The sequence below is a fragment of the Capsella rubella genome, unplaced genomic scaffold (genome assembly GCF_000375325.1).
Source record: "Capsella rubella cultivar Monte Gargano unplaced genomic scaffold, Caprub1_0 scaffold_8, whole genome shotgun sequence".
Classification (NCBI taxonomy): Eukaryota; Viridiplantae; Streptophyta; class Magnoliopsida; order Brassicales; family Brassicaceae; genus Capsella; species Capsella rubella.
The window spans coordinates 5,954,461-5,982,086 of record NW_006238916.1 but is presented as its reverse complement, the minus strand read 5'-3'; the positions used below and the strand labels follow the sequence as shown (position 1 = coordinate 5,982,086).

The window sequence follows — 27,626 nt, the reverse complement described above, 5'->3', positions numbered from 1 at the left end:
GTTTATAATTTTTTTGTTAATTCTTTTTATTCATATTGTGATATTTTATTTATTTTTAATTGATTTTTATAACATATTTATAGTTATTTTCTCTTGAATTATTATCTTTCAGTATTTAAATTTGGATTAAAAGCATTTTCTTTTTTATCATGTTATAAACTAATATTTCACTTTCAATTTTATTTTCCCCTTTAAAATTTTATATATACAATTACATAAATTTTGTTTTTATTCTACCACAAATTTTAAATTTACTTACATTCTTAAACTCAGTAACACATTTAAAATTTTAAACTATGATCAATTTAAAATGAAAGTTGAATTATATTATTACCACTAACTAATAAAAAATGAAAGTATTTCTTATTTAACATTTTATTTATTTACATAAATTATTTTTATTTATATAAATTTTATGTTAGTTAAATAAGTAGCATAAATATGCACTAAATGAATGTTTTAAATTTATTTTAATGTAAAAAAAATGTGGCTTAGGTGGATGCTTAGGTGGCATCATGAGAAGAGAGAAAAAGCTAACTTTATATATATAGATTATGGATATTTAAAATTTATCCTCATGTTGCACTTAGGAAAAATATCTTCAAAAGTTTGACCAATGGAAAAAGATGAAAGAAGGCCTTTGAGCGGCAGGAAAAAAAAACACTCTTCTTTCTTATAAAACCCTAGCCGCCCTTTGTAGATCTGAGGGAGAGGTGGAGTGTCTTCTCTGGTTTGGTTTCCTCCGGTGAGTTCTGCCCTCTCCCTCCCTCCCTCCCCCCTTTTCAAGTTCTCTGCTCTTCATTGTCCACAAGATGAGTTTTTTGGTCCGGCGGTGGGTGTTGGCCTTGTTTCTCCAGTTGTGTAGTGGAGTGGTAGATTTACCCTAGATGCTCTCCATAGTCGAGACTGGTGCTAAGAGCCGCCTTGCCGTTTTGCCGCTGTTGAAAATTCAGTGGTTAGGTTAAGGTGGCTTAACTCACGCTATCAGTTTCAGAATTGCGGAGAGTGGCAAAAGTCGAAAGGCGGATAGGAGGCTTTACACCTGTGTTGGAAAGATTAACGACTGGGTCTATTTAGATCTGTGTTGGCTGGCTCGGAATTTGATAGCGATTATGGTCTTGTTCGATTCGCCTGGATTGAAGCATGTGCTGGCTAGAAAAACTGTTCGGTCTGCTGGCGTAGGAGGTGAGGGGATAGAGTCGAGGCCTCTTGTTGCTAGGTCGAGACAAGATGGTGGTGGGCTCTGCTTGTCTTCGATTTGGTCCAGCTCGGAAAGGGTGCTGCAAGTAAGATCCGACGGTGGTAATAGGGTTTTCGGTTCGGATATGTTAGACCATCCTCAATGCAAGCATTTCAAGGGGTATATTACCCTAAGATTTGCAAAGAGAGAATCTTATATAAAGTATTCTCTTCACAAATCTTAGGAAAATATACCCCTTAAGATGCTTGCATTGAGGATGCCCTTAGCTCCAACTGAAAAACTGGAGCCGCCGTAGGGGAAGCAAAACAGTGCCTTTTGCTAACGCCAAAATTCCTAGACGGGAATCGATGCTTCTGGTAGTCAAACCAGGCTCCGATCCACATCTTTAGCTAATAGTTTCGTATGTTTTTCCTTGTAAGCCACTGGGCCTTAGCCCATCTTGTACTACCCATTAAAAGGATTAATAAAATAGAACTTGCAACAACAACACAAAAATTATATCTTCAAGATTTTGCCTGTAACTTTCATAACAATATTAAAATCCTAATTAGGAAATATATTGTACTTTTATTTATTTGCATTAATTTACTAAAATTGGATAAGATGATAAATATATATATATATATATATATTAAAGAAAGTTTTTAATAAAATTAAACATGTGTGTTTTGAGTCAACACTAAAATTGACAAACAAATGAATTAGTATGTACCAAAATGAATTAGTATGTACCAAAATCTATGAAATCTTTGAAAAAAAAATGAAAAAAAATTGAAATTTGCAAAGCATCTATGAATTTTTTAATGTTTTTTTTTTGGTCGGCCATTTCATTTTTTATTAAAATGAAAAACCCAAATGGGTATTACAGATAGTGAAACAAAAGCCCAAATTCCTTCAACGTTTACAACTTCAATTGAATATAACCCTATTTATCCTACCTAATTAAGATAAGGATAAAAGATCAAAGTGCCACGATCTTGTTACGCCGGAGTGTTTGAAGTTCGTTTCAGCCAGTCGTCGGGTTTGTTTTGGTGTAAGAAGACTTGGGAGAGTTTGAGTATGGAGTTTGCGCTTGACAAAGCTTTGAAGGAGATGTCTTTGGATGAAGAGGAACCGATTGTGTTGAGAAACTTACCACAGTTCAGTTCGTGTGAACGGAATGAACAAAGTATCATCGGCCGTCTTCTGTGCCCGGAAAACCAGAAGATGTCGAGTGTGATTCATGAGATGCCTCGGATTTGGCGGGTGTATAACAGGGCAAGGGGTATTGCACTTCCGAATGATAGGTTCCAGTTCATCTTTGATTCGGAGAGAGAGATGCTCACAATTCTGGAAGCTGGAGCTTGGACGTTTAATGATTGGAGCATGACTTTGGAGAGATGGGTGGAAAAGCCACCAGCAGATTATCTTAAAGTGTTACCGGTTTGGATTCGCTTAAGAAATATCCCGGTGAACCACATGACAAAAGATACAATACAAGAGATTGCCGAGCATATTGGAACAGTTACTGATGTGGCTTTCGACCCTTTGAAACCTCTAAGTAAGGGTTACGTGAGAGCTAGGGTTTTACTGGATGTAAGTCGACCATTAAGGAATAACAGGATACTTCAAACTCCAACGGGTGAAACGGTGACCATCAACATTGAGTATGAGAGGATTAGGCGACGGTGCTACCAATGTCAACGTATCACACATGATAAAGAGCGCTGTCCATTTAACCCCTTAAACCGGCAAGTGATTGCTACGGGTGGGGTTAAATCTTCTACTGTCATTCCATCGCGACTCATCCCTCAGATCAGTAAAGATGATCCGTTGTTTGGAGTTCTAACCAATGATGATGTAGGGATCGACTTTGCTACTGGTAAACCAAAAATTGCTAAAGAAGTTCTTGACGAGATGCGACAATATCTATCAGTCGCAGATCCGGAAGTGAAGAAGATTCACATTGCTAGGGTACGAAAATCAGTGTGGGATCTAGAAGGGGATTTACAAGGACAAAAAACATTTCTAAGGTTGGAAGCTCCTACAAAATTCACAACGGATGTCGACCAAGGAAAGGGGTTAGTGTTTGACTTTGAAGGAATAGGGACGAGTACTGATGGTGGAGGTGAACACGTTGTCTCGGCTGTAGCTCAAGGAAAGGCAATGACGCGGCTTTCGCAACCGTTGCAATCCAGGTCGGCTACTTATGCAACAGCTTCGCAACAGGAGCTTGATTCTACGGGTTTCAAGGCCAGTTTCTCGGCCGGTTCATCCGGAATCAAGCCCTCTAGAGGGAAACAGCGGAGACGACCTAGCCAATGGAAGAGGAAAGCTCAGGCCCTAAAACCTGGTGGTGGCCCAAAGCAAGCAGTACATGCTGAAGAGAGTATGAAAGAAGGTACTTACAAGAGAAAGGCTACTCATGAGAATGTGTGGATAGCTAAAGTTGCAAAACAAAATGACAGTGCGGTGGTTCCGGTTGAGGAACCGCTGCAACATTAATGAGCTTCATGAGTTGGAATTGTCAAGGTTTGGGGGGCAACTTGACAATTCCTATTTTGAGGGAAATGAGACGTCAACATTTCCCGGATTTTTTGTTCCTCCTGGAGACTAAAAACTCTAGTAGTGTGGTAAGAAATCTGCAACGTTCTCTTGGTTATGATAAATCTCACATTGTTGATCCAGTGGGGTTGAGTGGAGGACTTGCATTATTTTGGAAGACATCTTATGAAGTTGAAGTTTTAAGTACAAGTACAAGAATTATTGATGTAAAAGTCAAGCTTGGATCTCTTTGTTTCTTTATATCATGCGTGTATGGAGACCCGGTTCCACATTTACGTCAAGCTGTTTGGAATACATTAATTGACATTGGAGTTTCCAGAGATGATCCATGGTTAGTACTTGGTGATTTAAATGAGATTATAAATAACTCTGAAAAGCTTGGTGGGCCGTCACGGGCGGAATCATCTTTCTTTCCGTTTAGGAACATGATAAATGATTGCCGTCTACGGGAGGTCCCAAGCATTGGTAATAAATTCTCATGGGCTGGAGAACGCAACAAGTTATGGATACAATGCCGCTTGGATAGGGCTTTAGGGAATGAGGCTTGGTTTCAACTATTTCCACGAGCACAAACAGAGTATTTGGAGCGTATAGGCTCTGATCATAGACCACTACTAACCCGGTTTGTAAATGAGAATATGTCTCGCCGTGGACGTTTTCTTTTTAACAAACGCTGGATCTCCAAAACCGGTTTTGGAGAGGTGATTCGTGATGGTTGGTCTAGAGGAAATGCTGTTGGTCAAACATCATTAATGCAAAGGATTGCTAATTGTAGAAGATCGATTTCTACATGGAAGAAGGAAACAAACCAAAACTCTAAAACACGTTTAACAGAGCTTCGGGATGCAATGGAGATTGAAAGTTCAAAACTGCAACCGGATTTTTCTGTCTTAAAGAAGTTACGTTGGGAGTTATCTAAAGCTTACCAAGAGGAGGAGTTGTTTTGGAAGCAACAAAGCAAGGAACGCTGGTTAAGAGAGGGTGATTGCAATACCAAATTCTTCCATGGTAGTGTTCAACAGAGACGAGTTCAGAACAGAGTTTTATCACTTTTTGATGCGAATGGAATCGAACACTTCTCTGAAGCTTCAAAAGGAGAGGTAGCTGTGGAATATTTCCGGAACTTATTTTCTAGCTCTCAACCGTCATCAGTTCCAGAAGCTTTAGAAGGAATGATCCCGCGTGTTACTCAACAGATGAATTTGGAACTTATAAAACCAGTTTTGGGGGAAGAGATAAGGCTTGCTGCATTAAGTATCAAAGGCGAGAGTACTCCAGGGGCGGATGGTATGTCGGGGCATTTCTATCATAAATATTGGGACATCATTGGACCTCAAGTCATTGAGGAAGTGCAGCAATTTTTTCAATCCGGCAATCTACCCTCGGAATGGAACTTTACACAGTTATGCTTACTCCCGAAGAAGCCTAACCCCTCTCATATGACTGATCTTCGTCCAATCAGTCTATGTTCTGTGGTGTATAAAATCGTTTCAAAGGTTCTTTGTAATAGATTGAAGGTCTATTTACCAGAGATTGTATCGAATACACAAGGAGCTTTTGTATCCGGGAGGTTAATTTCGGACAATATTCTTTTGGCTCATGAAATGGTGCATGCGCTAAAGACGAATCCAAAATGTAATGAAGACTTCATGGCCATTAAGACGGATATGTCGAAAGCATATGACCGAGTTGAATGGGACTTTCTCGAAGAGCTATTAATACGGCTAGGATTTAACATTATTTGGGTGAAATGGGTAATGAGCTGCGTGCGATCTGTTTCCTTTTCCGTTTTAATTAACGGCTGCTCTTACGGTTTTTTCAAACCTGAAAGAGGCATTCGTCAAGGTGACCCACTATCGCCATTTCTTTTTATTTTGTGCGCTGAGGCATTAGTTCACATCATGAATCGAGCTGAAGTTACGGGTCGTCTAACGGGGATGAGGTTATCTAATGATTGCCCTTCGGTACAACATCTTCTCTTTGCGGACGACAGTTTATTTCTTTGCCGTGCTACGTTGTCAGAATGTTCGGAGTTTCTTTAGTGTTTACAGCTTTATGGGAGAGCTTCGGGACAAGAAATAAATTTTCAGAAATCATCAATAAGTTTTGGGCAGAAGATTGATCCAATTATGAAACGGTTAATTAGCTGCTTTTCTGGTATTTTTCAAGAAGGTGGGGCTGGAAAATACTTGGGGCTACCCGAATGTTTCAGTGGTTCAAAAACAGAGATACTAAGTTACATCACTGAGCGTCTGAAGGCTAGACTCAGTGGTTGGTATGAGAAGACCCTTTCTTTAGGAGGTAAAGAGGTGTTGTTAAAATCTGTCGCTATGTCTCTCCCGGTATATGCAATGTCCTGTTTTAGGTGAACTAAACACCAATGTCAGAAAATCAATAGTGCTATGTCAAGCTTTTGGTGGAATGCAACTGAGGACAAGCATAAGATGCATTGGGTCTCGTGGGAGAAGCTATGTCAATCTAAAAAACGAGGAAGCCTTGGCTTCCGGGACATTGGACAGTTTAATCAAGCACTATTGGCTAAACAAGCTTGGCGTTTGCTTCACTATCCGGATTCACTGTTGTCAAGAGTGTATAAGGCCAAATATTTTGCAGATAAAGGTTTTCTTGAAGCTAAACTGGGCTATAGACCGTCCTATGCTTGGCGTAGCATCATGTTTGGAAGAGAATTGTTGGAAAAGGGTCTAATGAAGTCCATTGGTAATGGAGTCTCTACATCGGTCTGGCTGGATAAATGGGTTTATGATGACAAACCAAGGCGACCGTTCAACAAAGAATCGAGAATGGATATCAATATGAAAGTTGCAGCGCTGATAACACCACAGGGTGAATGGGATCTCCACCTCTTAAATGAGCTCTTTCTACCTTGTGATATCATAAGCATATGTTCATTTCCACCGAAAGTTGATTTGAGTGACAGTGTAGTTTGGGCGTACACATCAAATGGTAGTTACGCTGTTAAAAGTGGCTATTGGTTACTTTCTCACTCGGGAGACCTGCTAGAATCAGTCTCGCAAGACAAGCAACAGCTGAACCGCCTCAAAGAAAAAGTGTGGGCTTTGCGAACAGCCCCAAAAATAAAATTGTTCCTGTGGCGAGTCCTCTCAGGTGCTGTAGCGGTTGGAGAGTGTTTGAGGAGACACGGAATTGGTGTAAACACTCTGTGTAAAGTTTGCACGAGGGATGAGGAGACTATATCTCACGTTCTCTTTAAGTGTCTCTATGCTTTTCAGGTTTGGGGTGTGAGTGGTCTACCTATACCTACACAAGGTTTTTCAATGTCGGTTCCAGAGAATATGGAGTACATGCTTTCGTTAATGGAGAAAACAGAGATAGCCTCGCATATGCGAGCAGCGATACCATGGCTACTTTGGGAGATTTGGAAAGCTAGAAACGGGTTAGTGTTCTCACAACAAGCTATAAACCCCCATATCGTGTTGGTCACGGCATTAAGAGACATGGAGGAATGGTGTCAACAACAAGAAAACCATGAGAATGAGTTCCGGGCTGGTGGTCGAGTACTCTTGGCAACCGGAAAACTGTGGATTCATCCGCCGTATGGGATGCTCAAATGCAATATTCATTCATCTTGGATAAATGAATCTTCTTTTAGTGGTGGAGCTTGGGTCTTGCGTAATCATGAAGGAGATGTTTTGCTTCATGCGAGAGATGCTTTTCGGCCTTGTTATAATCGTATTGCATCGGAGCTGAAATGTGTCCTATGGAGCTTATCTAGTTTACATGATCTGCACTATGACATTTGCGAAGTTTGGTTGGACTGTAAGGCAGCTTGGGAAGCTATCACAAATCCAGTTTCTTGGCCTAAATATCGGGCATCGTTATCTAAGATCGGGCAAGTAATACGGGTGATGCGGAAGGTTTCTTTTCACCTTTCTTCACCGAAAGCTAATTTATTGGCTAGGGAGATTGCTTGCAGCGTTACACGGGATGGTCGACTAACTTCGTATCTAGCGCTTGGTGGTCCGTCGTGGCTTCATGACCGGATTGAAAGGGACAAACGTCGTGGAGTTTAATTCTTGGTTTCTTTTCCTTTACGATTTTGGTTTCCATCTTATGGCTTATGGTTTTGTTATGCACAATCATTTTCTAATAATATTGAATCATTCAGCGTTAAAAAAAAAAAAGATCAAAGTGCCACGTATGCACACGTGTCCACACGTGAGAAGAAGGAAAGTTGACACGATCGTCACTGACCATATCCACGATCAGGCACAACACCGTCGCCGGACTTTTGATCCACCACTGGTTGCTCCTTCCACATATTCACCGCTGCTTGTGACAAAATTTTGTTGCTTCCATCTTTAAAATTATAACCATAGATTCTATTGAATCTTTTATCTCAACTCAAAAACTCTTCGAAGAAAGCTCCGCTTCTAGACCTTCAAAGGTCCACTTCATACCAACTAGTGAAGTAGGTTGACGAAGATATTACTCCTTCAGAAGAGAAGAGCCAAGCTGATTGTAAAGCAAACATAATTTGTCAATAACAAACGGGATTCAAATCTCAAGTCATGTAGAAAGAGAAACACAAAATCCAAAACTTAACAAAGTTAAGTATGGAAATTATTTAATTCGACCAAAGATAAGCTAACTTAAGATCGGAAGATAAACAAACAAAAAAACTAATTCGATTACAAATCGGAAGACAAAAAAAGATAGATCTGGCTTTATCTCTCTGAAAAATACGAGAGAGTTTAAAAATAGATCTGGTTTTAATTTTTTAATGTTTATATTCGAATATCTGCAGATTTAATATTGCAAATTTGAAAGTTTATGATTTTCATGACATTTTTTCTCTTTTTAAAATCTGAATACTTGTGTAACGGCCAACGGGGAAAATGAATCTACTAATGGTCAAACAAGGAAGTGATGAACCAAAAGGCCAAAACCCATTTGATTAGTTTAGACTTTAGACTTTAGACCATGAAATCAAATCGTACCAAACCAATCGGTACGAATTCATCATGGTTCCCCTAGAAATAAGAACAAAACCGTAATAAGCTTCTCGCCTTGTTCGTGAAGAAGACTCTGTTTCTCTCTTTCCCTTTCGTAGAAAGACTTATAAGACTTAAGAAGATAATCAAATCATTTTGGCATTCTCCATAATCTGAGATATAAAAAATGGTGGCTCGAAGATTTGTCGTACGCCACGAAGACTCCAGCTTCGATGTCGATTACGACACTGAAGATGGTCTTGAGGTCTCTTCCCTTCTCTCTCCCACTCTCTTCTTCGATTATCTCATATTTACTATTCCGCCATTGATCTGACAGGTTTTGCGATTTCAAATTTTCTCCCTCACTTTGGTTCCTCCTGAAGAACAAAAGGTTACTTTTTTCTTCTTCTTCATCTTCATCTGCGATTTTGTAATGGAATCTTTGATGATGATGTTTGTTATCGAATTGGTTAATAGATCGTTGTGGAAGATGGTGATAGATTGGTATCAGATGAGTCTGATTTAGCTTCTATATCTGAAAGACTTCGATTGGTTTCAATTGGTGGAGGAGGTTCTAATGAGATTTCAGATGCGGAGATGGTGAAATCAGACGAAGAATTGGCTCGAATGTTGCAGGTTTTTTTTTTTTATTACTTGTCGCTTTTTGTGTACTTCATGGGAATTTTTATGAACTGATTTGATGTTGTTTTGATTTTGGTTTACAGGCAGAAGAAGATGCGATGATGTTGCAGCAGTTTGTTGCTGCTCGAGATGGCGGTGGATTCGAGGGGAGAGTTAGGCCTTATGTCAGCCAAGTTCTCATGGTTATAGACTAGATTCTTTATATGATTTGAAGTTTTTGTGTTATTGATTTTATGTGTTGATGTATGATTGTAATGTTTGTTTTGTTGTGTTTCAGTATGAAGATCCAGTCCGTCAAGAAGCTGCTCGGAAGACTGTTTCTAAGGATGAGCTCGAAGAGAAAGCATTGGTTTCTTTGGCCAAGGTTTGAGTTTATTATATTCACCCATCAATAGAACTATGCTTGATAGAACTTTAGGATTAAAGGTTTGAGGTTGAGTTTTATGATTCTTATGCGAGATTTTTAACTGATCCAAGCTTCTAAAAAACATTTAGGAGGGGAATTTCGAGCCATCGAAAAATGAAATGGACGATGCTTTCCTGCTTCAGCTACTTTTCTGGTTCAAAAGAACCTTCAGGTTTTTTTCCTTTGTCTTTTAGGACTTCTCACATTGATATGCAAATAATTCAATAGTTAGTTTATAAGTTACATTATTGAGATCCTTGATGGGAGTTCATATCATCTTTTCATTGGATTGTACTGTTATTTGTTCTCTTTAAGCAGCATATTGAGTTTTAAGAATATATATTGACACAGAAGTTTCAAAGAATTTCTTTTTTTAGTTGTTGACTGGGTGATAATGCAGATGGGTCAATGAGCCTCCTTGTGACTTTTGTGGTAACAAAACGATAGGCCAGGGCATGGGAGACCCACTTACCTCAGAGCTTGCTTATGGAGCAAATCGAGTTGAAATCTATCGGTACGTAAACTAGTATGTAGTTCTGTATAGTTTCTTTTGTGCAGGGAATGTGATTTGTGTACCAATTATATTCTGAGCTCAAGCCCTTTACAGGAGAGAATTTTAGGACTTTATAAGCTTAATCACTTGCATTTTATCGAGTGTATTGGATTGAGAGCAAGAATTATTTGATTCTTACAGTATATTTATCTATTTTCTGTTTTTAAACTTTTGACTTAATATTTCACTACAACCTATACAGCTGTACCATGTGTCCAACAATTACTCGTTTCCCTCGGTACAACGATCCGCTAAAGGTAACTAAACAGCTTGTACATTGGAAGATATATGTTCTTGACTTCATTGACGGGTTCTAATTTTCTTCCCTGTTCGTGCAGCTTGTAGAAACAAAGAGAGGTCGTTGCGGAGAGTGGGCAAACTGCTTTACGCTATACTGCCGCTCGTTTGGCTATGATTCTCGTTTGGTATTCTGCTAACTAACATTTTCACTTCCTGCAAAAAATTTGGATTTTCTTTTATTTTTCTAATAATTGTACTCATTTACAGATACTGGACTTCACAGATCATGTCTGGACTGAATGCTTCTCTCACTCCTTGGAGAGGTAAACATCATGTGTCAAACAAATGTGTATCGATTTCCTTTGTAGGATCTTACAACTGTGAAGCAATTTGTGCCATCTTTGTCGTTCTGCAGATGGATCCATCTTGACCCTTGTGAAGGAGTGTATGACAAACCCATGTTATATGAGAAAGGGTAAGGTTTCATGCTTTTTCTTGTCCTACGTTGAACAGTCCCCATAATGTAATGCCATATTCTCACAAAATCTCTGCCTTCTAGATGGAACAAAAAACTGAATTATGTTATTGCCATTTCCAAGGATGGGGTTTGTGATGTTACTAAGCGATATACAAAAAAATGGCATGAGGTAATAAATGCTACATGAAAAAGTGAATGTTCTGTTTGTCTAAGTATCTGGAACAGGATTTCCATTCATCACTCATGGTCTTGCTGTTCTTTTCCACTTTTAGGTTTTATCTAGAAGAACTCTCACAACTGAATCATCTTTGCAAAATGTTCTTCGGACCCTGACTAGGGAACGGCGAAATAGCTTAATACACCAATCTTTATCTAATCTTGAAATCCGAGACAGAAATGAGCAGGCAGAACTCGAGAGAAATCTGCATTCCCCAGATGATGCCTCAGTTTCTTTACCCGGAAGGCAAAGTGGTGACAGGGAATGGCGCATTCAGAGATCAGAGTTTGGTTCAGATGAAAATTCCTCTGTTAGCTCCTCCTCGTGTCCAGTTCGCAAATGCGTTGATGACCATGTGACCAACATTTATGACTCGTTTCTGCCTATCCTGACTCAGTTAATTGAAGACGGCTTACCTGTAGCAAGAGCAATTGAGGTACTTGAGATGATCAAGCAAGTCCTACTTGATCTGAAAAATGGGCCATACAAAACAAGGAAGGCTCGCTTGACTTTAGATTTAGATAGCTCAAGTTCGTCTCTGAAGCAGTTTCTTCCCGCACTGGCCAGTTTGCTTCTTGCTGTTTCTTTAAAGTGCGAGAAAGACACAGACGGTAAAAGTGTCATAATATGCTTGGACGGGAATCCCACAAAAACTGCTTTAGCATTGCCAGTTGCATTGGACGCTTTAAGGGAACTGGTCACTGACCTCAGCAAATGCCAAAATTTGAACAAAGATTCATTGTCTTTTCCATTTGTGAAAAAAAACAGGGTATGCTCTGGTTCTGTCCTCGCCAGTGGTGAAGAGCTTCCTGCTGGCATTGTAAGTTGTACACTACTACAACTCTCCTCTTACCATTAATTAAACTCATTGTGGTTATGCCTAAATAACATGCCTCAATGCCTCAGGCAACTGCAGCATTTGATGGGATCCAAGAGTCCAAATGGGAAGAGCCAAATGGTGCAAAAGGTAATGTAACAAAACCTGTTTCAAAAATCTAATATTTCCTAGTACATGTTCTGATGCGATAGAAACAATCTCTCCTCTTATAGGCTGTTGGATCGTGTACAAAACACTCTACAACCAGATGCACCAACTCATAGCATACGAGCTCATGTCTGCTAACGATGCCCCAGAGAGAGACCCCAAAGATTGGTAATGTCTTTTTCCTATCATTCAAAGTTCTAAACATACACAATCGATGCATCAACACTGTTTGTTGCCTCTCCCAGGATTCTTGAAGGAAGTAACGATGGTGGATCGACATGGAGTGTTTTAGACAAACAAACTTGTCAGGTATTTGAGGAGAGGTTTCAACGCAAATCCTACAAAATAACAACTCATGGATTCCAAGCAAATCTCTTCAGGTATATTACAATTTACAAACCTAATCATAAATGTATTTCGAATTGAGTTTGATTAAGAAAGAGTTGCATTTGAGTTTTCTTTTCCTCTATGGTCATATCTAATATATAGTATGTTGCAGGTTCCGGTTTCTAAGTGTTCGAGACGTGAATTCGACCTCGAGACTACAACTAGGGAGCATCGATCTGTACAGAAGCCACCAGTAATTCAAAAGATGCACACCAAATGTACTTTTGTGTATTATAATTCCAAAAACATCAATTTGTTTTGTCATCACTTTCTGCAAATTGATGTATTCTTGAGGGTATAGGCCTTTGTTGTTTTAATGTACAAGTGAAAGCTATTGTTATGGTAATAACTTATATAACTGGTAACTTCATGAGACCCAATTGGTATGTTTTGCTGTCCACAACAGAATCAATTATAAATCCAAGTAATTATTATAATCGCAAGTTAATAATTTTAATAGAATGTCATTAAGTATATAATTAATAAAAAGTAACGGAAGAGTCATTTATTTTGTATCTTAGCGAGAAGAGGTATCTCTCTGTATCTTCTATCAATGGCGGATTCGCGTGATGATCTAGCTGAATCGCTACAAAACCTCTTCACAAGTGTATCAACCATGGTCAAATCCGAGCTCCAGGTCAACGAACTTTTATTATTACAGATTTTGTCTTTTTTTTTTTGTATCAAATTTTCAAAACAGATCTGAAAATTTTGGAATTGGATTAAACAATTAGGGAACGAACAATCAACTGGATCTATTGGAGAAGATGAATCTGAGAGTCGCGTCGGAGTACGATGATCTAGGTGACGTGGCAGCTGGGCTGAGAGTGTTCGCGGAGCAGATGAAATCGAAAAGTGGTGGCTTTGATGAGTTTGTCGGACAAATCGACGCAATCGAGAAACAAGTGTCGGAGTTCGAAGCTGTGATCTCTGTTCTAGATCGATATGTCTCTGTTCTCGAATCCAAAATTCGAACTGAGTATCGTCATCCTCATCATTCATCGTCATCATCATCATCGCTCTAATGACTCTGTTTGATTACAGATTGATTGATTTCTTTTAATTAGCACCATTGTGTAACAAATACTCATCGTTGAGGTTAAGATAAGAAAAGATTTTTGTCTCCATTAGGTTTAAGTTTTAACAAAGATTGTAGTTAGTTATATGAGATTTCATACACTCAGTATTTGAACCAAACCATCAGTGGACTAGGGATGAGTAAACCGAACAGAATTTTCAATCCATGCCCAAACCGTTGGGTTAAGTTTTTTCTCAAACACAAGTGGTTTGGTTTAGTTTGGTGTCAAACCAAACCACAATATGCCTCTTTTAGCTATTTTCTTAGGATGTTCCATGTCCATTAACTAACAAATGATGAGCATATTTTTGTACTTACTAGTTGTTTTGTATTTGAGCTTTACATATGAAAACAACTAAAATCAAACTGAATTAGGGTTTTTTTTTTGTTCTATTAATTATTAACATAATACAAAAAACCACCTAAAACATAAAATAATTCTGAAATTATATTAGTTTTTTAAACTATACTACCGTATACTAATTTATCGGAAATGATTTTTTTCAGAGAAAGAATCCAATAAATACCAACAAACTCACATGGAAAAAGTAGAAATTTCGTGATTTTGCACACTCGAAAATTTATCGACTTAAATATCAATTTTTTTAGAGATATGTCTAATACAAAACTCCTCCAAACAAGCTAAAAAAAAAAGTAAAATCTCTGAAATCTATGATGTCAATTCTTTAGAAATAAGCTTTTCTAGTCAAAACTTGTGACATATAATTATGCTATCTGTTTCAGAATTAAGCAATTTAACTACCATTATATGTATTGGATAATAGTGGACAATCCAGTTACGGTTTGGTTCCCGGTTCAATTTTTCCGGTTTATATATTACTTTTTTTCTTTGGTAAAAAAAGTTCTGATTGGGTTTAGAGAACTCGAGAGAGATTTACGAATACTCGCCTGATTGCTTTCTCTGTCTCTCAAATTGGCTCATCCTCTCCATTAGTTCATCTCAAGTACCAAACAAGCTGCTTCGATCTTCGTCTCTCTGCCCTCGTTTCTAATTGTAAGTCTTTTTCAACTGCTTTTTCAATGTTTGTGTAGAGATCTCAAAGTAGATCGGAATTGACTTTAAGAGATCGATCAAAACCAGATCAGATTAACCATAGTTGCTCCCACTCTCTTGTGGGAACTTTATGCCTAAGCTATCCTAAAGTCTTCACATTTAGATTCGAATATTAATGATATAATTACTTTTGCGCAACCCAGTTGTGGAATCACTGAATCAAGTATAAAGTCTTAAACTTTTCTGTGAAATTTGCTTAAAAATCAATACTTTTAGGGTTTCTAATCTAGAACAGTAGAACTTGCTTTGTGATTTGAAATCCAATATAAAGATTTAAAATTTGATGTTGTTTCAGATTGTTTCTATCTTAAATGGGTTCTTCTGAGAAGAGATCAAAGGATGTCATGAGTGACATACCAACCTTTAGTGGTGAGAATTTGCAGAACAATTTGAAAGTCATACAGAACAGGTATGATTCAATACACTATTCTCTCTTTTATTTTCCTCGAATAAGATGATCGTTTGTTGTTGTCCTAAGTCCTAACGTGTTCTTGCTTTGCAGCCGGACGTTTCTGTCTATCATCGCTGGTGTCCTTGCTGGAATAATCGGATTCAATGGCTTGACTGGTTTTGTATTTTACTTTGTTGTGATGTTGATCACATCAGTTGGGCTCATGGCTAAGGCAGGATTCTCAGCAGACTTGTACTTTGATTCGTGGAATCGGGTCCTTTTTGACGGCTTTCTTGGTGGCCTTATGGTAGTTCATCATTTCCCTCTTGCATACTTTCTTGCTTCCAGATACAATCCTTAATTTCAACTTCTTATGTGATATATATTATACCTGTTAAGCTCATAATAATTATGGTGTTGTTTACTCTTTGCAGTCGTTTGTGCTATTCTGGACGTATCCTTATTCTCGAGATCTGGTTGTCACACATATTCTGAAATTGTGAAAAAGTAAACTGCAGATTTAGTTAGCTTTATGGAAGAACATCTATGGTATGATTTAGGTTAAATTGATAGCTTCCTAGAAACATGTGGTAACTTCATATAGAGAAAATGGCCTTTTTGGTTTAGTAAACGGTAACTGCATATAGAGAAAAAAGTTTATGTGCACTCGAAAAGAGTTCTCTCTTGTCTCTGTTTATATGAGTAGGTTTCCTTAATGATGGAGTAGATTTGCATATGACTTGGTGCACATATTCTGAGGGAACTTCCGCAGCAAATGAAGATGGTGAAACAACACACAAGAGTAAGTTCGGGATTGCAGCCTCTTCAAGTAACTGGATAGATTGGACAATGTGTCTCTGGTTCCCTTTTTGAACGACAGATTATGAGTTCGTATTTTATTTTTGTTTCAAAGTTACTTGAAATCACATCAGCTGTGAAAACCTTTAGATTCAACAGTTTCAAGTATTTTTTAGACTTACTCCAAGTATACCTAAGGATGCCTACCGAAATATTTTCTCCATATAAAAGTTTAGGACACACTCTCTGTCGAGTTTGAAGCTCTTCTATGGGCAATGCAATGGGGAATTGAATTTCTAATACAGCTTTCGGTATTGGTTGCATGTAGTTAAACTTGTTCCACCGGGTTTGGAACTCTAAAGTTGACCTCTTGGCTAAGCCTTGTTACCCAATCTATTTCGATATCATGTTCTTTCCTATATCAGTGTGGCTTATCTCACCAACTCTACTTGAGTAATAGAAAAAGGATGTTTCATGTGGAAAAGGAAAAAAATAAGATACTTAAACTCTCAAAAGTACTGAACTGTTTACAAAATGAATTCTCAGGATATATCAAAATTTATAGAACCTTAAAACCTTTTCTCTAATTTTCAATCTAGTCATAATGATTTGTGAGCGATGATAAGTCATCATCATCATCGAGCTTTCTGTAAAATCCATCCTGAAGAGTTGGTTTGACAGAGCTCGTGCATCACCTGCGGCAGCAGCACAGAGTCAGAGACTAAAAACTACAACACTTTGGTGAAAACACAGAAAAGTTGAACAGAACTCGAGTGAAACCTTTATGTATTCGTTGTTGGTGATTTCACGTTCAAGCTTGTTCCTCCCTGCTGCAAATACATCAGCCTTCATAAGCTTTGTTCCAGGTGGAGATCCGCGGAAGAGGGAAATCACCACTTCCCTGATGATTAAAAACAGATATTAGAGTTTCCACAGAAACATAAAGAAGAAATGTGATCATGCTCCAACAACAAATAACCTCAAAGGATCATATTCGGGATGGTCTGGAGACGACAAGGAGACAAAAGAGCCGTGAATGTCAACAGCCACTTCACTTATAACATCTTTGAGCTCGTCTTGGTGAGCATCTACAGCTAAAGCCACATTCACTGCCATGCCTGAATCAGCTTTTGGATTATTCGATGTCAAAACTGCAAGATCCCTAAGTCCTTGGCAGATTGTCTCGTACCTGCACACAAATCCGTTTGATATCCAATACTCTGAAATATTCCAAAGTTCAGATAATTGAAAAGTATAGTTCCCAAGAATCTCACCTGCAAACTTTGTGAGTTTGAAACACCTTTTTTAAGGCCTTTGGTAATGCCCCCCGAAGTTCATTTGACATTTCTTGTCTAACAACACGAGGTATCGTATTTCTTGAACTTCCTCCTTTGTCAGAGAGGGTTGTTGGAACCTCTGGTTTAACTGTAACTGATGAATTTTTGCCAACAATATTCCTCCTGTTATCAACTCTGCTTTTTCCTCCTTGGGTGGACATCATTGACTCTAGGTTCTTTTTCCTTTCAGTATGAAAGGAATCTTGCTCCTCAACAATCACCGGGTATGATTTTATGAATGATACATCAGTGGGCTCTTTGAACTTCCAATCGTTTAGTAGAGGCCTTTGTTTGGCAAATGCAGGCAGAATAGCTTTTGCAGTCTCCTTAAGGCGACCCATCGCTTCAATTTCAGAGTACTTTATAGTTGTATTCTTGCTGAACAAACACAGGACATAATCCCTGGAAGCTCCTACCGGCCCGTCTAGTTTTAGTAAACTAGTTTTGGGAGTCCACAAACCTTGAACTAACCAGCCAAATTCTTGGAGGGCCTCTAAGAAATCCTCGTCCGAGAACTCAGAGGCATAATGCTTAAGAACACTGTATCGAAGCAGCGCAGATCCCTGTTATGATAGAATGAGTTAGACAAATGGCTTATATTTTGTCTAAAACTAAAGAGCACGAACCATAGAACTTTCATCTTGAAAAACAGAAAAGAACAGGAAATTGTGAAACATAATGCTGTTCAATAGGTACCAACCTCACAGAGCAACTTTTGCACACGTTCTTTAAGTGGCAGGGAGAGCAAGACCCTGAAGGCAGAAGACTACATCTTAAGGAACATAAGAAAGGGAGCAAAAGTTGACTAGATGACACATGAGACCAGACATTGGTAAAGTACAGCGAATTTATTTTTGATGAATAGATGAAAGATATTAACTAGACGACCCTGATATATCATACCTTTTCATCGTTTCTTTCGATTCAGTGTTTCTGTTGCTTCCTCCATGGCACAGTTCATTGATATAAACGTCCCTTCAAGAAAATACAAGTGGATATTGAGAAAAAGAAAAAAGTTTAAGGTAAGCAGGAAAACCCCAAATTCTCTCAGGCGAACTCAGTGAAAAGGAAGACATCATACAGGCTCATATTGAAATCTAACGAAGAGTTTCCATTTGCGATCATCCCATTGAGATATCTGGAGCAATATTCAGATTGAAGTCCATGATAATTGAGTGCAACCCAATTCTAAAGGAAGAAGAAAGATAGCAGCATAAGTTTACCAAGCCATATCCACCAACAAACCCCAAATAAAAGAAAGGATCACAGAAAAACAAAATAAAATCATACATCTTCATTAATCGGTTTCTGATCCATCGAAGCTTGGGCTCCCTTGTTCTGCCACGAAAAAAATATAGACTCAAAACTAGAATCATGTAAACGGGGGCATCAGCAGCTAAACTACTCTGGCCAATCTTTGACACAGCAGAAAAAGGAAATGAAATAGAAATAACACTGAGCAATAATTCTCAGCGCTTTAAATATTGAGCCAAATCGATACACCTCAATTCTTTAGCAAATTTTGGATCATGATCTATACCTGTTTTTTGGATGTTCCAGCAGATTCTTCAGTGGATTCTGCTTTTTTCTTTTTGCCGTCAGATGAAAGATAATCCATAGACGGTCGGAGCTGAGCAACAGCATGAACAGGATTCAAGTGTAACTGCAAGTCAATAAGTCAAATTGAATAAGGTATCCAGTCCTCATTCCACAACAATGTTATCAAGCTTTCGAAAACGAGGAATAAATACCTTATCACCTGAGAGAACCCCAACAGCATAATCCAAGGTAGGAGGCTGCTTCCACGTTGTTTTCAAGGTCTACCAAAATGAACAAAAAACAGGAGAAATGAAGTTGCATCAAAAAGATTCAACTTGAATCAAGGTTAGAACTAAAACCCTACTTGCTTAGTCACATTTACTCCAAACTTAGAGTCATAGTTCTTCGAATGAACATCCATAGACAAATCTATTTCCACTTGCGATGTAGAAGGATTCACTCTAACCTGAAAGACACATAAATAAACAAAAAGATTAGAAACAGAAAAAAAAATGCAGATCAAGTAATAGCAACAAACAAAGAGAACACTCACTTCTTCACATCGTTCATCCATTTCATATGGACGCCAAGATGGTCTTAGAGGATATTGTAGAACATAAAGCTGTCACATTTAAGAAACACACACATTAATCAAAACTCCATAAACGATTAGCAAAACACAAAATGTCGTTTGACGAATCTAATCCAATGTAAACCTGAGTATCAGCATCAATAGACGGTTTGAAGAAAACGTCGATTTCACGAACAACAACATCTTCTTCTTCTTCTTCCTCCTCTTTCTCCTCCTGCAATGGAAGCTGATCTTCCACAATGAAGTCAGTTTCCGTCATCTCCGGCTCTTTATCCACTTTTGAATCAACCTCCATTTTCACAGGACCATTATACACCTCAGGTTCAACCTTAGTACCAGTGGACTTAGCATCAACGTCATGCTCACTCTTGCTCACAGACTCAGTTTCTTGTGACTGCGGCGCCGGCTGTTCCGGTTTAGCTACAGGGGCTTCCGGTTTAGGCTTCGGTTTAGCCTTCCCGGCACGGCCAGGTGCGAATCTACGGGTTTTAACAACCTCCTTTGGCCTGTCTTCATCATCAAAGTCCATATTTTTGCTTTCTTCCTGTGACAATGCAATCAAGGGTTTTATTCATCAAACAAAGCAAAGAACGATCAAACCCAATACGTAATGATAACAAGGTTTAGGAGCTCTATACATGGAAAAGATTCAAGCTTTGTCTAAATCACTTTGAACAAAAAAAAAAAAAATCAATACTTTCAGAAATCTTAATCGCTAAATCTTGAACTGTTACAAAGGGGAAGTGGGGAAAAGAGAAAGAGGGCAAGAACCTGTAAACCAACGACAGAAGGGTCACTGCTCCGGCCAAAAGAGAAACGTCGGCGAAGAAAGTGAAAGATTGAAGAAAAAAATGAAACCTTTAAGGTTCGAACCGGGGACGTGAAAACAAAAAAGATACAATGAGAGATGACTTCTCGAGCAGAGCTAATAGACCTTTTAGGTTTTTTTTGTAAAACGATATATTTATCTTTTTTTAATCATCGGTGATTAGGCCAAAACGAACCCGAACAATTTGTCGTATGTCTTTCTATATCTAGAATTCGACTAATGCTAGTTAATTACCCAGATTGATTGATAATATATTCAAATTTATAATCTAAATTTATAATCGAATTTTGTGATTTGCTACTTTATCTTTCTCCTCATCGTTGATATTGGTTGACGATTGGGTGAGATCGTCAAAATCAATATTTTCTTTTAGTATAAAACGACTAACTATTGAAGTATGGAGTATAATGAAGTAATTATAAGTTTATGTTGTAACTTTTGACTATTTTCAGTTTGTGTAGGAAACGACCATCCATTGAAGTTTGGGTAGACAAAAATATTTGACAACTTGTTTAGATAGATTTGACCATTTTCTCATAGAGACTCTTGATTTTAATTATAATATTTTAATTAAAATGATTATAGAAAGGTGAAATCTACATTACATTATATAAAATTTAGTATAATTTAAATATATAATCATTAAATGACATGATATATATTAGATCTGTTTTTTTTTTGTCATTAAATGAATCAAACGATCAGCTCAAATGAGCATATTTGACAGACATTTGTTTATATATTTGACTAATTGCGGAATGGACCGAACTTGTCGAGCCAAATAATCCGCTTTTACATTCAAGTTTCGAGGGACTAGTGATAAAGAAAAGGACGAGAATTCGTCCCTATCAGTAGTGATATTATCCAGGTAGACAGAGAAAGCCGGCCAGTTGAGAGGAGAAGACATCATCTTCACCAAGTTTGAACAGTCGGTAGCGAACTCTACATTCCTGAAATTGTGGCCAATCATACAACGCATGACCCACACTAGTGCTTCTACTTCAGCATGGAGTGGAGAAAGACTTCTGCGGAGATTCTTCGCACCCATCATTGGCGAAGGCTCCTGAGCATGCGAGCATGCTGACAGAACCATCCCAAACCTGCGAATGAGTCAGAGTCCTTCCAAGAACCATCGACAAAGCAACGATACTCAGTAAACATATTATTTAAGTTATTTATATGCCCCCGTAAACCGGTATTAGCCAGAGGAGGCACCATGGGGATCCCTAAGTCTTCAGTTTGGGCCTCCTTCCAAACCCTCGTCTCATCTCTTGCAATCCGAACTATTTCTGTTGGATTTGTATCCACATTTTCGAAAACCTTGGCATTCCTAGCTTTCCAAATATACCATAACATCCAGGGACAAAAACCATTTTGATCCCCTGTTGAAGTTAACCGAAGAATATAATCCATATTTGCATATACAGACTCAGTGGGGAAAGTTATAGCCTCAACGAGATGTAGGCTAAAGCCCAAGACTGACAAGCCGGTGGACATGTAAAGAGTTCATGGTTTACCGTCTCCGTCTGATCCGCGCAGCAAACATAGGTAGTATCACAATTAATCTTCTTTCGCTGCAAGTTAGCCGTAACCGAAATGCATCCTGTCAGAACCTGCCACATAAAATATTGTAATTTTGGTGGACACCGCGCTTTCCAAACCCTTGCTAAAAGTGGATTAAAGTCCGGCCCACATATACTCATAATCGGTAATTTTGGATCAGGCAGCCGCGCTATGTGATAACCAGATTTTACCGTGTATTTTCCATTTTTAGTAAAGTGCCATCCTATGTTACCTTCCATTGGTCTGTTACCGATTGGCAGGACATTTATTATAGATACATCTACCGTAGAGAAATGCTCCTGAAGCACTTCCACCCGCCAAGAGTTTGTTTGACGTTAATTGTATATATTGAGTTAAGACCAAAAAGTAAAAGTATATATATATATATCAACAATTAATAGTTTCATAGCACAATTAAGAAAGTTTCATTGTGAACTGAAACATAAATTTTATTGGACTTAAAGAAAGACTAAACCCAAGATGTAATCATAACAAAATAATTGGAGTCCCAAAAATAAAACGTATTCCCTGAAAATTCAGACAATTGCAATTCATAGTTCTTTCTATTCGCATTTAACGCTACTCAAAAAATAAATAAATAAAGTCTATGTTGTATTTGCCGGCATTTTTGTGTACTTTGTAAAAACAAATTATGATTGATAACCAAAATACAAAATTATATCATTTTAGTTCAGAAATGTAATTTTTGAATATTATTTTTATGTTTATGTGATAAATATTTTACAAAAAAAAAAAAATGAGCCGCGTATATTTTATTTAACACAAGGTTTAAAGTGTTATTCAGTTATTTTAATTTTGGAGGTTAAATACTTAATTGGATGTTAATGCCTACAACTAAATTGCATTGATTATCCTAAAGATTTCATTTCAACTTAGATTTGGTTATTCACTAATTGGATCTACTGTATATAGTAGTAGTAGTAGTAGCTGCCGACAAAACACAATGATCACTGATCACTAAGTCACTAATAATCAATCAGTCACCAAAGCAATAATAGTGGGACAAATTAAACACAAGAAGACCCAAAGGAAAGCATGAAACACGTTCGAATGAATATGGGACCAAAGCATCAACAAGGTTTTGTAGCAGTAGTCCAATACCTTACTTAGTAACAAAATAACAAATTTATTTTCTTTACGTGTATATGTATTTTAACAAAAGACCAAATCAAACATAGCGTTCACGTTCATGGATGGTTGCAAAAAAACCAATAAAATTCTTGTTTATAGCTGTTAAAAAAGAAAAAAGAAAAAAAAACTCTTGTTTATATCTTAAGATATACAATTGGAATATAAAAAAGGCCAAACATAATAAATATTTATTTTGAATTTGAATAGAATTCAAGATAAATACGTAATTTCACACTTTATTTTATTCGACGTCATGTTATTGGATATCCAAATTTCCAAAACGGATCAAAGTGGATTTTTTTGCATATATCAATCATTCTTTGTGGGAAATTTTTGTTTTTGGTCCTACTAGCTTAAGATATTTTGTCGACTAGATACGTTAAAGTTTAAACATAGAATAGTATTAAACTTAAGACAAATAAACAAACCACTTGTCAGAATCAGTGACTCACAACATTATTTTTATTAAATTTTCTCATCGTTTTATTTTTCTTGCAAAAAAACATAACACAATTCTCCAGGAAACAAAATTTGTATAATTGAAGAGAGGCCAAAATTCTAAAAGAAGAAGAAACTTAGGGATCAAGAATCGGTGATGTCAGGTTCCCGATGGACGTTGATGGATCTACCGTCGTATCTGTCGTCATCATGGGCATTCCGGTGGCCGGAGGTGAATCTTTCTTACCTGAGCTCCGGTTGGAACATGAGATTGTTGTCTTTGTCGGGTAATCTCTCCATAATCGATGATCTTTTGTGGAGTTTTGTCTCGATCGTTGAATCTTTAGCTATCGCTACTACCATCTGTTGCTTCTTCTTGTTTTGTGGTTGTACCCTCTAATTAATTCCTTTTTTTTTTCTTTTCTTTTTTTCATTATTTAGTTTCCAAAATCTTATTGCCAACTAAAATCTGTGTAAGTATAATAAGCAATAAAATTCGAGACTTTTCTAGCATCCTCCATATTCTCTGATAAGTAACGAAGACTTCCCAATTTTGTTGCTATGAGACTATTTTAGCACTATTATTTTGGTCAAAGGTTTCTTTAGTACTCATTGATGATCTAACTACTATGCCATACTTAGTTGTACACTAATTAATTCATATATATGATTGTATATGTGGAAGTGTATAGACATTTCTGTTAGCTTTGGTCCAGTTTAGTTTTCGGTTTTACGTATTCTATACACATGCCAATATTAAAGTCACTTTGGCTTACTATATATGGTATTGGTTTTTCAATGGTGGATTAAAAGTTTTCAGATCTGAAAGATCCAAACGAATTACTATGGTATCCCCTATACATAATGAAAATCCTAAACGTAACCAAACCAAGTTATATAATAAGTCGATATCTCTGTATTTTTGGAAAGAATCAAATACAGATTTTGAATGGTGGTTGCAACTATACATCTACATAGCAAAAATATTGGTATGGTAGCTTAAAAGAAAACGTAGATGATCTATTTCCATATATAGTTAAATACTTAAACGAGACGTAGGTGATACGTAATTACGTATAGCTAATTCTATTTTTAAATACGTGCGAGTCAATACTTTTTTTTTTTTTTTGCTATTGAAAGGTTTCCGTTGTAAAGAGTTTCCGGTGAGGTGACTAAGTTAATTTATTCTATTATAAGAGATTACATTTTAATGTTGTGATCAGTTTTGTTGGAAGCCAAAACAAGAGGCAATGTTACAATCGATCGTAAAGATGGTGGAGTTTGTTGAACAATATATAGAGCTAACAGTTTTGATTTTTCAAAGAAGATTGGCACAACAATACAAATATACATTTGATATAAAATTCAAAAACTTAACGATAAATTCTTATAATCAATAGGTGAAATAACATTTTCACCGCCGAGAAAGTGGGCTGGTGGTAGGATGGGTGAAAGGGTAAAGCTCCCACATTTCAAGTTCGATTTTTTTTTGTTGATGTTTTTAACATTTTTCTGGGAAGTCTGTAAATTGGATTTTGACCCAATTGATTTACTTATTAGTCAAAAATACAGGCGGCATGACTATCCTTAGACATTAGCCGGAGAGCATTATAAACTTGGAGTTGGACAATGTGGTAGTTCAACATTTAGATGTTGACAACGAGTCCACATGGTAATACTTCGGTACGTTCCCAAGACGGACCGGATCAACTGATCGAGTATATAAAAAAACATTTTCATCCATGTACATCATACCTTCCGACAAACTAATAAAACCGATGGAGGAAAGGTGACGTCTCTTAAGTAGTAAGTAGGGAAGTTGTTAAATCCCTTACATATGATTTTCGATTGTGGTAAGCAGGAAAAGTTATCAAGAATCAACACACTTAAGAATAATAATGGATATGTACGTAGAAGCCGAAGCACGACGCTATGAAACAAAGTCTTACTTTTTTTTGGTCGTGGAAAACAAAGTCTTATATAGTTTATCAATATGACTTATATTATTGGGCCTAGATTAGTTGATTTATCATGACTTATATTATTATTTTTTATATAAATGATGGATAATTATATAGTTTAATTCTATTAGACTAAAAAAGAACGTGGTTTGGTGATGTATTAATTATTAAATTCGAGAGAGTTATTGGGCCAATGTCAAGAAGCAAGAAGAAGAGTCGAGACCAGAAAAAAAAACCTAATATTTTCTTATAAAGAAAACCTAATATTCCTCTTCATTTTTTTTTGTGTTCGCCGCTTGTGAGTACATTGTTGAATTCAGTTTTGTTTCGAATCCAGAAGTACGTAGAAAACTCACGTTGTTACTCTTTTAGGGTATTCTAGACTCGCTAACGTTTCGAAGCTGAATAGTGGAATTATATCATATCTAAGCTTCGTCGGATTCGTGGGATAGTCTGTGTTTGCGTTTGGAGCATTGAGAAGACATCTTAGCGAATTGTTGTATGTATTAACAACGATGGAACAACAATGGTATGTTGCTTTGTTTTGTTTATTGACAATATTGGTGGCCAAGAAAAGTGTTACCCTTCATTCATCTTTACAAGAGTATTTATACATAAGAGTGGAAGCCCTAGAGAATATTCTAGACTTGATATACAAGATACAATAAGATACAATAATAGGAAATATCTAATTATTAACATAATAATCCCCAATACTCCCCCTCAAGTTGCATGAAGATCGCGAATGCCCAACTTGTCAATGAGAAATGTGAATTGTGGAGCACCAAGTGACTTAGTGAGGAAGTCGGCGAGCTGGTTGGATGTGTGAATCTTCTTAGTAGCAATAAGACCCTCTTGAATCGCATCACGAACAAAGTGGCAGTCAGCTTCAATATGTTTGGTACGCTCATGAAACACCGGATTAGCTGCAATATGAAGGGCGGCCTGATTATCACAAAAGAGAGAGACTGGAGCAGTATGACGGATACCAAAACAAGAAAGAAGCTCATGTTCCCATTTGATTTCACAAGTAGTATATCGCATTGCCCTATATTCAGCTTCAGCGGAAGAGAGAGAAACAGTCTTCTGCTTCTTAGTTTTCCATGCAACAGGTGACCCGCCAAGAAGAATAACATATCCCGTCAACGACCGGCGAGTGAGCTTACAAGCGGCATGATCAGCATCACAATAAGCGGAGAGGTGGAGATCACCATGAGCAGCAAGGAGAATACCTTGACCGGGGCAACCTTTTAGATATTTCACCACTCTAAGCGCTGCCTCCCAATGCTTAACCAGCGGCTTCTTAAGAAACTGGGCAAGAATATGTATAACATAGGAAAGATCAGGACGTGTAACCGTGAGGTAAACTAGACGACCCACAAGACGACGATACTTTTCGGGATCAGCATAAGGACCATCTTCGGGATGAAGTAACCGATGATTTTCCTCCATAGGAGTAGCAACCGGTCGGCTGGCAAGTAGACCACACTCATCAATAATATCCAAAGTATACTTCCTCTGTGACAAATAAATACCCTTCGGTGAGCGAGCAACTTCAATACCAAGAAAGTATTTTAATGGACCCAAATCTTTCATCTTAAAACATTCACTCAAATAGCACTTAAATTCAGAGATAGCACGCGAGTCATTCCCGCCAATTAACAAATCATCAACATACACAAGGACATATAACCGCATATCACCACGAGATAAGTAGAATAAAGAGTAATCCGTGTATGTCTGAGTAAAACCATATCCAAGCAAAGCTTGTGTGAGCTTTGCAAACCAACACCGCGGAGCTTGGCGCAAACCATATAAAGATTTACGAAGACGTAAGACTTTATTAGAACCAGAAGAATGAAAACCCGGCGGAAGCGTCATGTAAACCTCTTCATCCAAATCACCATGAAGAAATGCATTATGCACATCCATTTGATGAACATCCCATTGCTTTACTGCTGCAACCTTAAGAAACATACGAATAGTTGTCATCTTAGCCACAGGAGCAAAAGTCTCTTCAAAGTCTTTCCCAGCAATTTGTCGATCACCACGGATAACCAAACGTGCCTTATATCGTTCAATAGACCCATCTGAATGGTGTTTAATGGTAAATATCCAGCGACACCCAAGAGCCTTCTTACCCGGAGGAAGATCGGTGACATACCAAGTATCATTCTCTTCAAGAGCCCCAATTTCAAGACCCATAGCCTCACTCCAAACTTTCAACTGAACAGCTTCAGCATATGT

The 27,626-nt window shown here is 37.6% G+C and overlaps 7 protein-coding genes across 8 annotated transcripts in view; 6 read left to right on the top strand and 1 right to left on the bottom strand.

Annotated features, from left to right (window-relative positions):
- Positions 1–2,260: 2,260 nt before the first annotated feature.
- On the top strand, positions 2,261–3,685 carry LOC111829004. Its single transcript, XM_023777605.1, has one exon. It carries the CDS (start codon positions 2,261–2,263, stop codon positions 3,683–3,685), a length of 1,425 nt encoding a protein of 474 aa, XP_023633373.1.
- Positions 3,686–8,818: 5,133 nt separating this feature from the next.
- Positions 8,819–13,009, top strand: LOC17876262 (peptide-N(4)-(N-acetyl-beta-glucosaminyl)asparagine amidase). The gene is made up of 17 exons (XM_006282109.2): positions 8,819–8,983; positions 9,056–9,109; positions 9,196–9,354; positions 9,444–9,542; positions 9,638–9,724; positions 9,856–9,938; positions 10,167–10,280; positions 10,522–10,576; positions 10,658–10,744; positions 10,827–10,882; positions 10,975–11,034; positions 11,119–11,206; positions 11,310–12,074; positions 12,161–12,221; positions 12,305–12,407; positions 12,485–12,619; positions 12,739–13,009. Exons 1-17 carry the CDS (start codon positions 8,906–8,908, stop codon positions 12,821–12,823), a joined length of 2,169 nt encoding a protein of 722 aa, XP_006282171.1. The 5' UTR covers positions 8,819–8,905; the 3' UTR covers positions 12,824–13,009.
- Positions 13,010–13,089: 80 nt separating this feature from the next.
- On the top strand, positions 13,090–13,753 carry LOC17877042 (biogenesis of lysosome-related organelles complex 1 subunit 2). Its single transcript, XM_006281240.2, has 2 exons — positions 13,090–13,263; positions 13,361–13,753. The coding sequence occupies exons 1-2, from the start codon at positions 13,180–13,182 to the stop codon at positions 13,649–13,651; spliced, it is 375 nt and encodes a 124-aa protein (XP_006281302.2). The 5' UTR covers positions 13,090–13,179; the 3' UTR covers positions 13,652–13,753.
- Positions 13,754–14,578: 825 nt separating this feature from the next.
- On the top strand, positions 14,579–16,180 carry LOC17876218 (ER membrane protein complex subunit 6). Its single transcript, XM_006281286.2, has 5 exons — positions 14,579–14,719; positions 15,075–15,188; positions 15,282–15,477; positions 15,605–15,624; positions 15,898–16,180. Exons 2-5 carry the CDS (start codon positions 15,091–15,093, stop codon positions 15,926–15,928), a joined length of 345 nt encoding a protein of 114 aa, XP_006281348.1. The 5' UTR covers positions 14,579–14,719; positions 15,075–15,090; the 3' UTR covers positions 15,929–16,180.
- Positions 16,181–16,445: 265 nt separating this feature from the next.
- On the bottom strand, positions 16,446–20,323 carry LOC17875499 (DNA-directed RNA polymerase III subunit RPC5). Of its 2 annotated transcripts, none has more exons than XM_023783286.1 (14): positions 20,208–20,323; positions 19,561–19,980; positions 19,398–19,466; positions 19,209–19,310; positions 19,057–19,125; positions 18,846–18,968; positions 18,596–18,643; positions 18,387–18,493; positions 18,209–18,280; positions 18,006–18,057; positions 17,243–17,868; positions 16,948–17,157; positions 16,749–16,869; positions 16,446–16,663 (listed from the first exon to the last, which is right to left on the bottom strand). In XM_023783286.1, the coding sequence occupies exons 2-14, from the start codon at positions 19,963–19,965 to the stop codon at positions 16,604–16,606; spliced, it is 2,064 nt and encodes a 687-aa protein (XP_023639054.1). In that variant the 5' UTR covers positions 19,966–19,980; positions 20,208–20,323; the 3' UTR covers positions 16,446–16,603. The 2 variants fall into 2 exon arrangements, with proteins under 2 accessions (XP_023639054.1, XP_023639057.1); XM_023783289.1 differs by lacking the exon at positions 20,208–20,323 and adding an exon at positions 20,075–20,184.
- Positions 20,324–23,424: 3,101 nt separating this feature from the next.
- On the top strand, positions 23,425–23,933 carry LOC17875485. Its single transcript, XM_006281340.2, has one exon. The coding sequence runs from the start codon at positions 23,576–23,578 to the stop codon at positions 23,816–23,818; it is 243 nt and encodes an 80-aa protein (XP_006281402.1). The 5' UTR covers positions 23,425–23,575; the 3' UTR covers positions 23,819–23,933.
- A 1,891-nt stretch (positions 23,934–25,824) lies between these two features.
- LOC17877154 (putative F-box/FBD/LRR-repeat protein At3g49040) overlaps positions 25,825–27,626 on the top strand; it is a 6,582-nt gene continuing 4,780 nt past the window's right edge. The window contains exon 1 of the mRNA XM_023777604.1: positions 25,825–25,908. Coding sequence (XP_023633372.1) covers positions 25,895–25,908 — 14 coding nt within the window. The 5' untranslated portion in view covers positions 25,825–25,894. The remainder of the gene's footprint in view (positions 25,909–27,626) is intronic.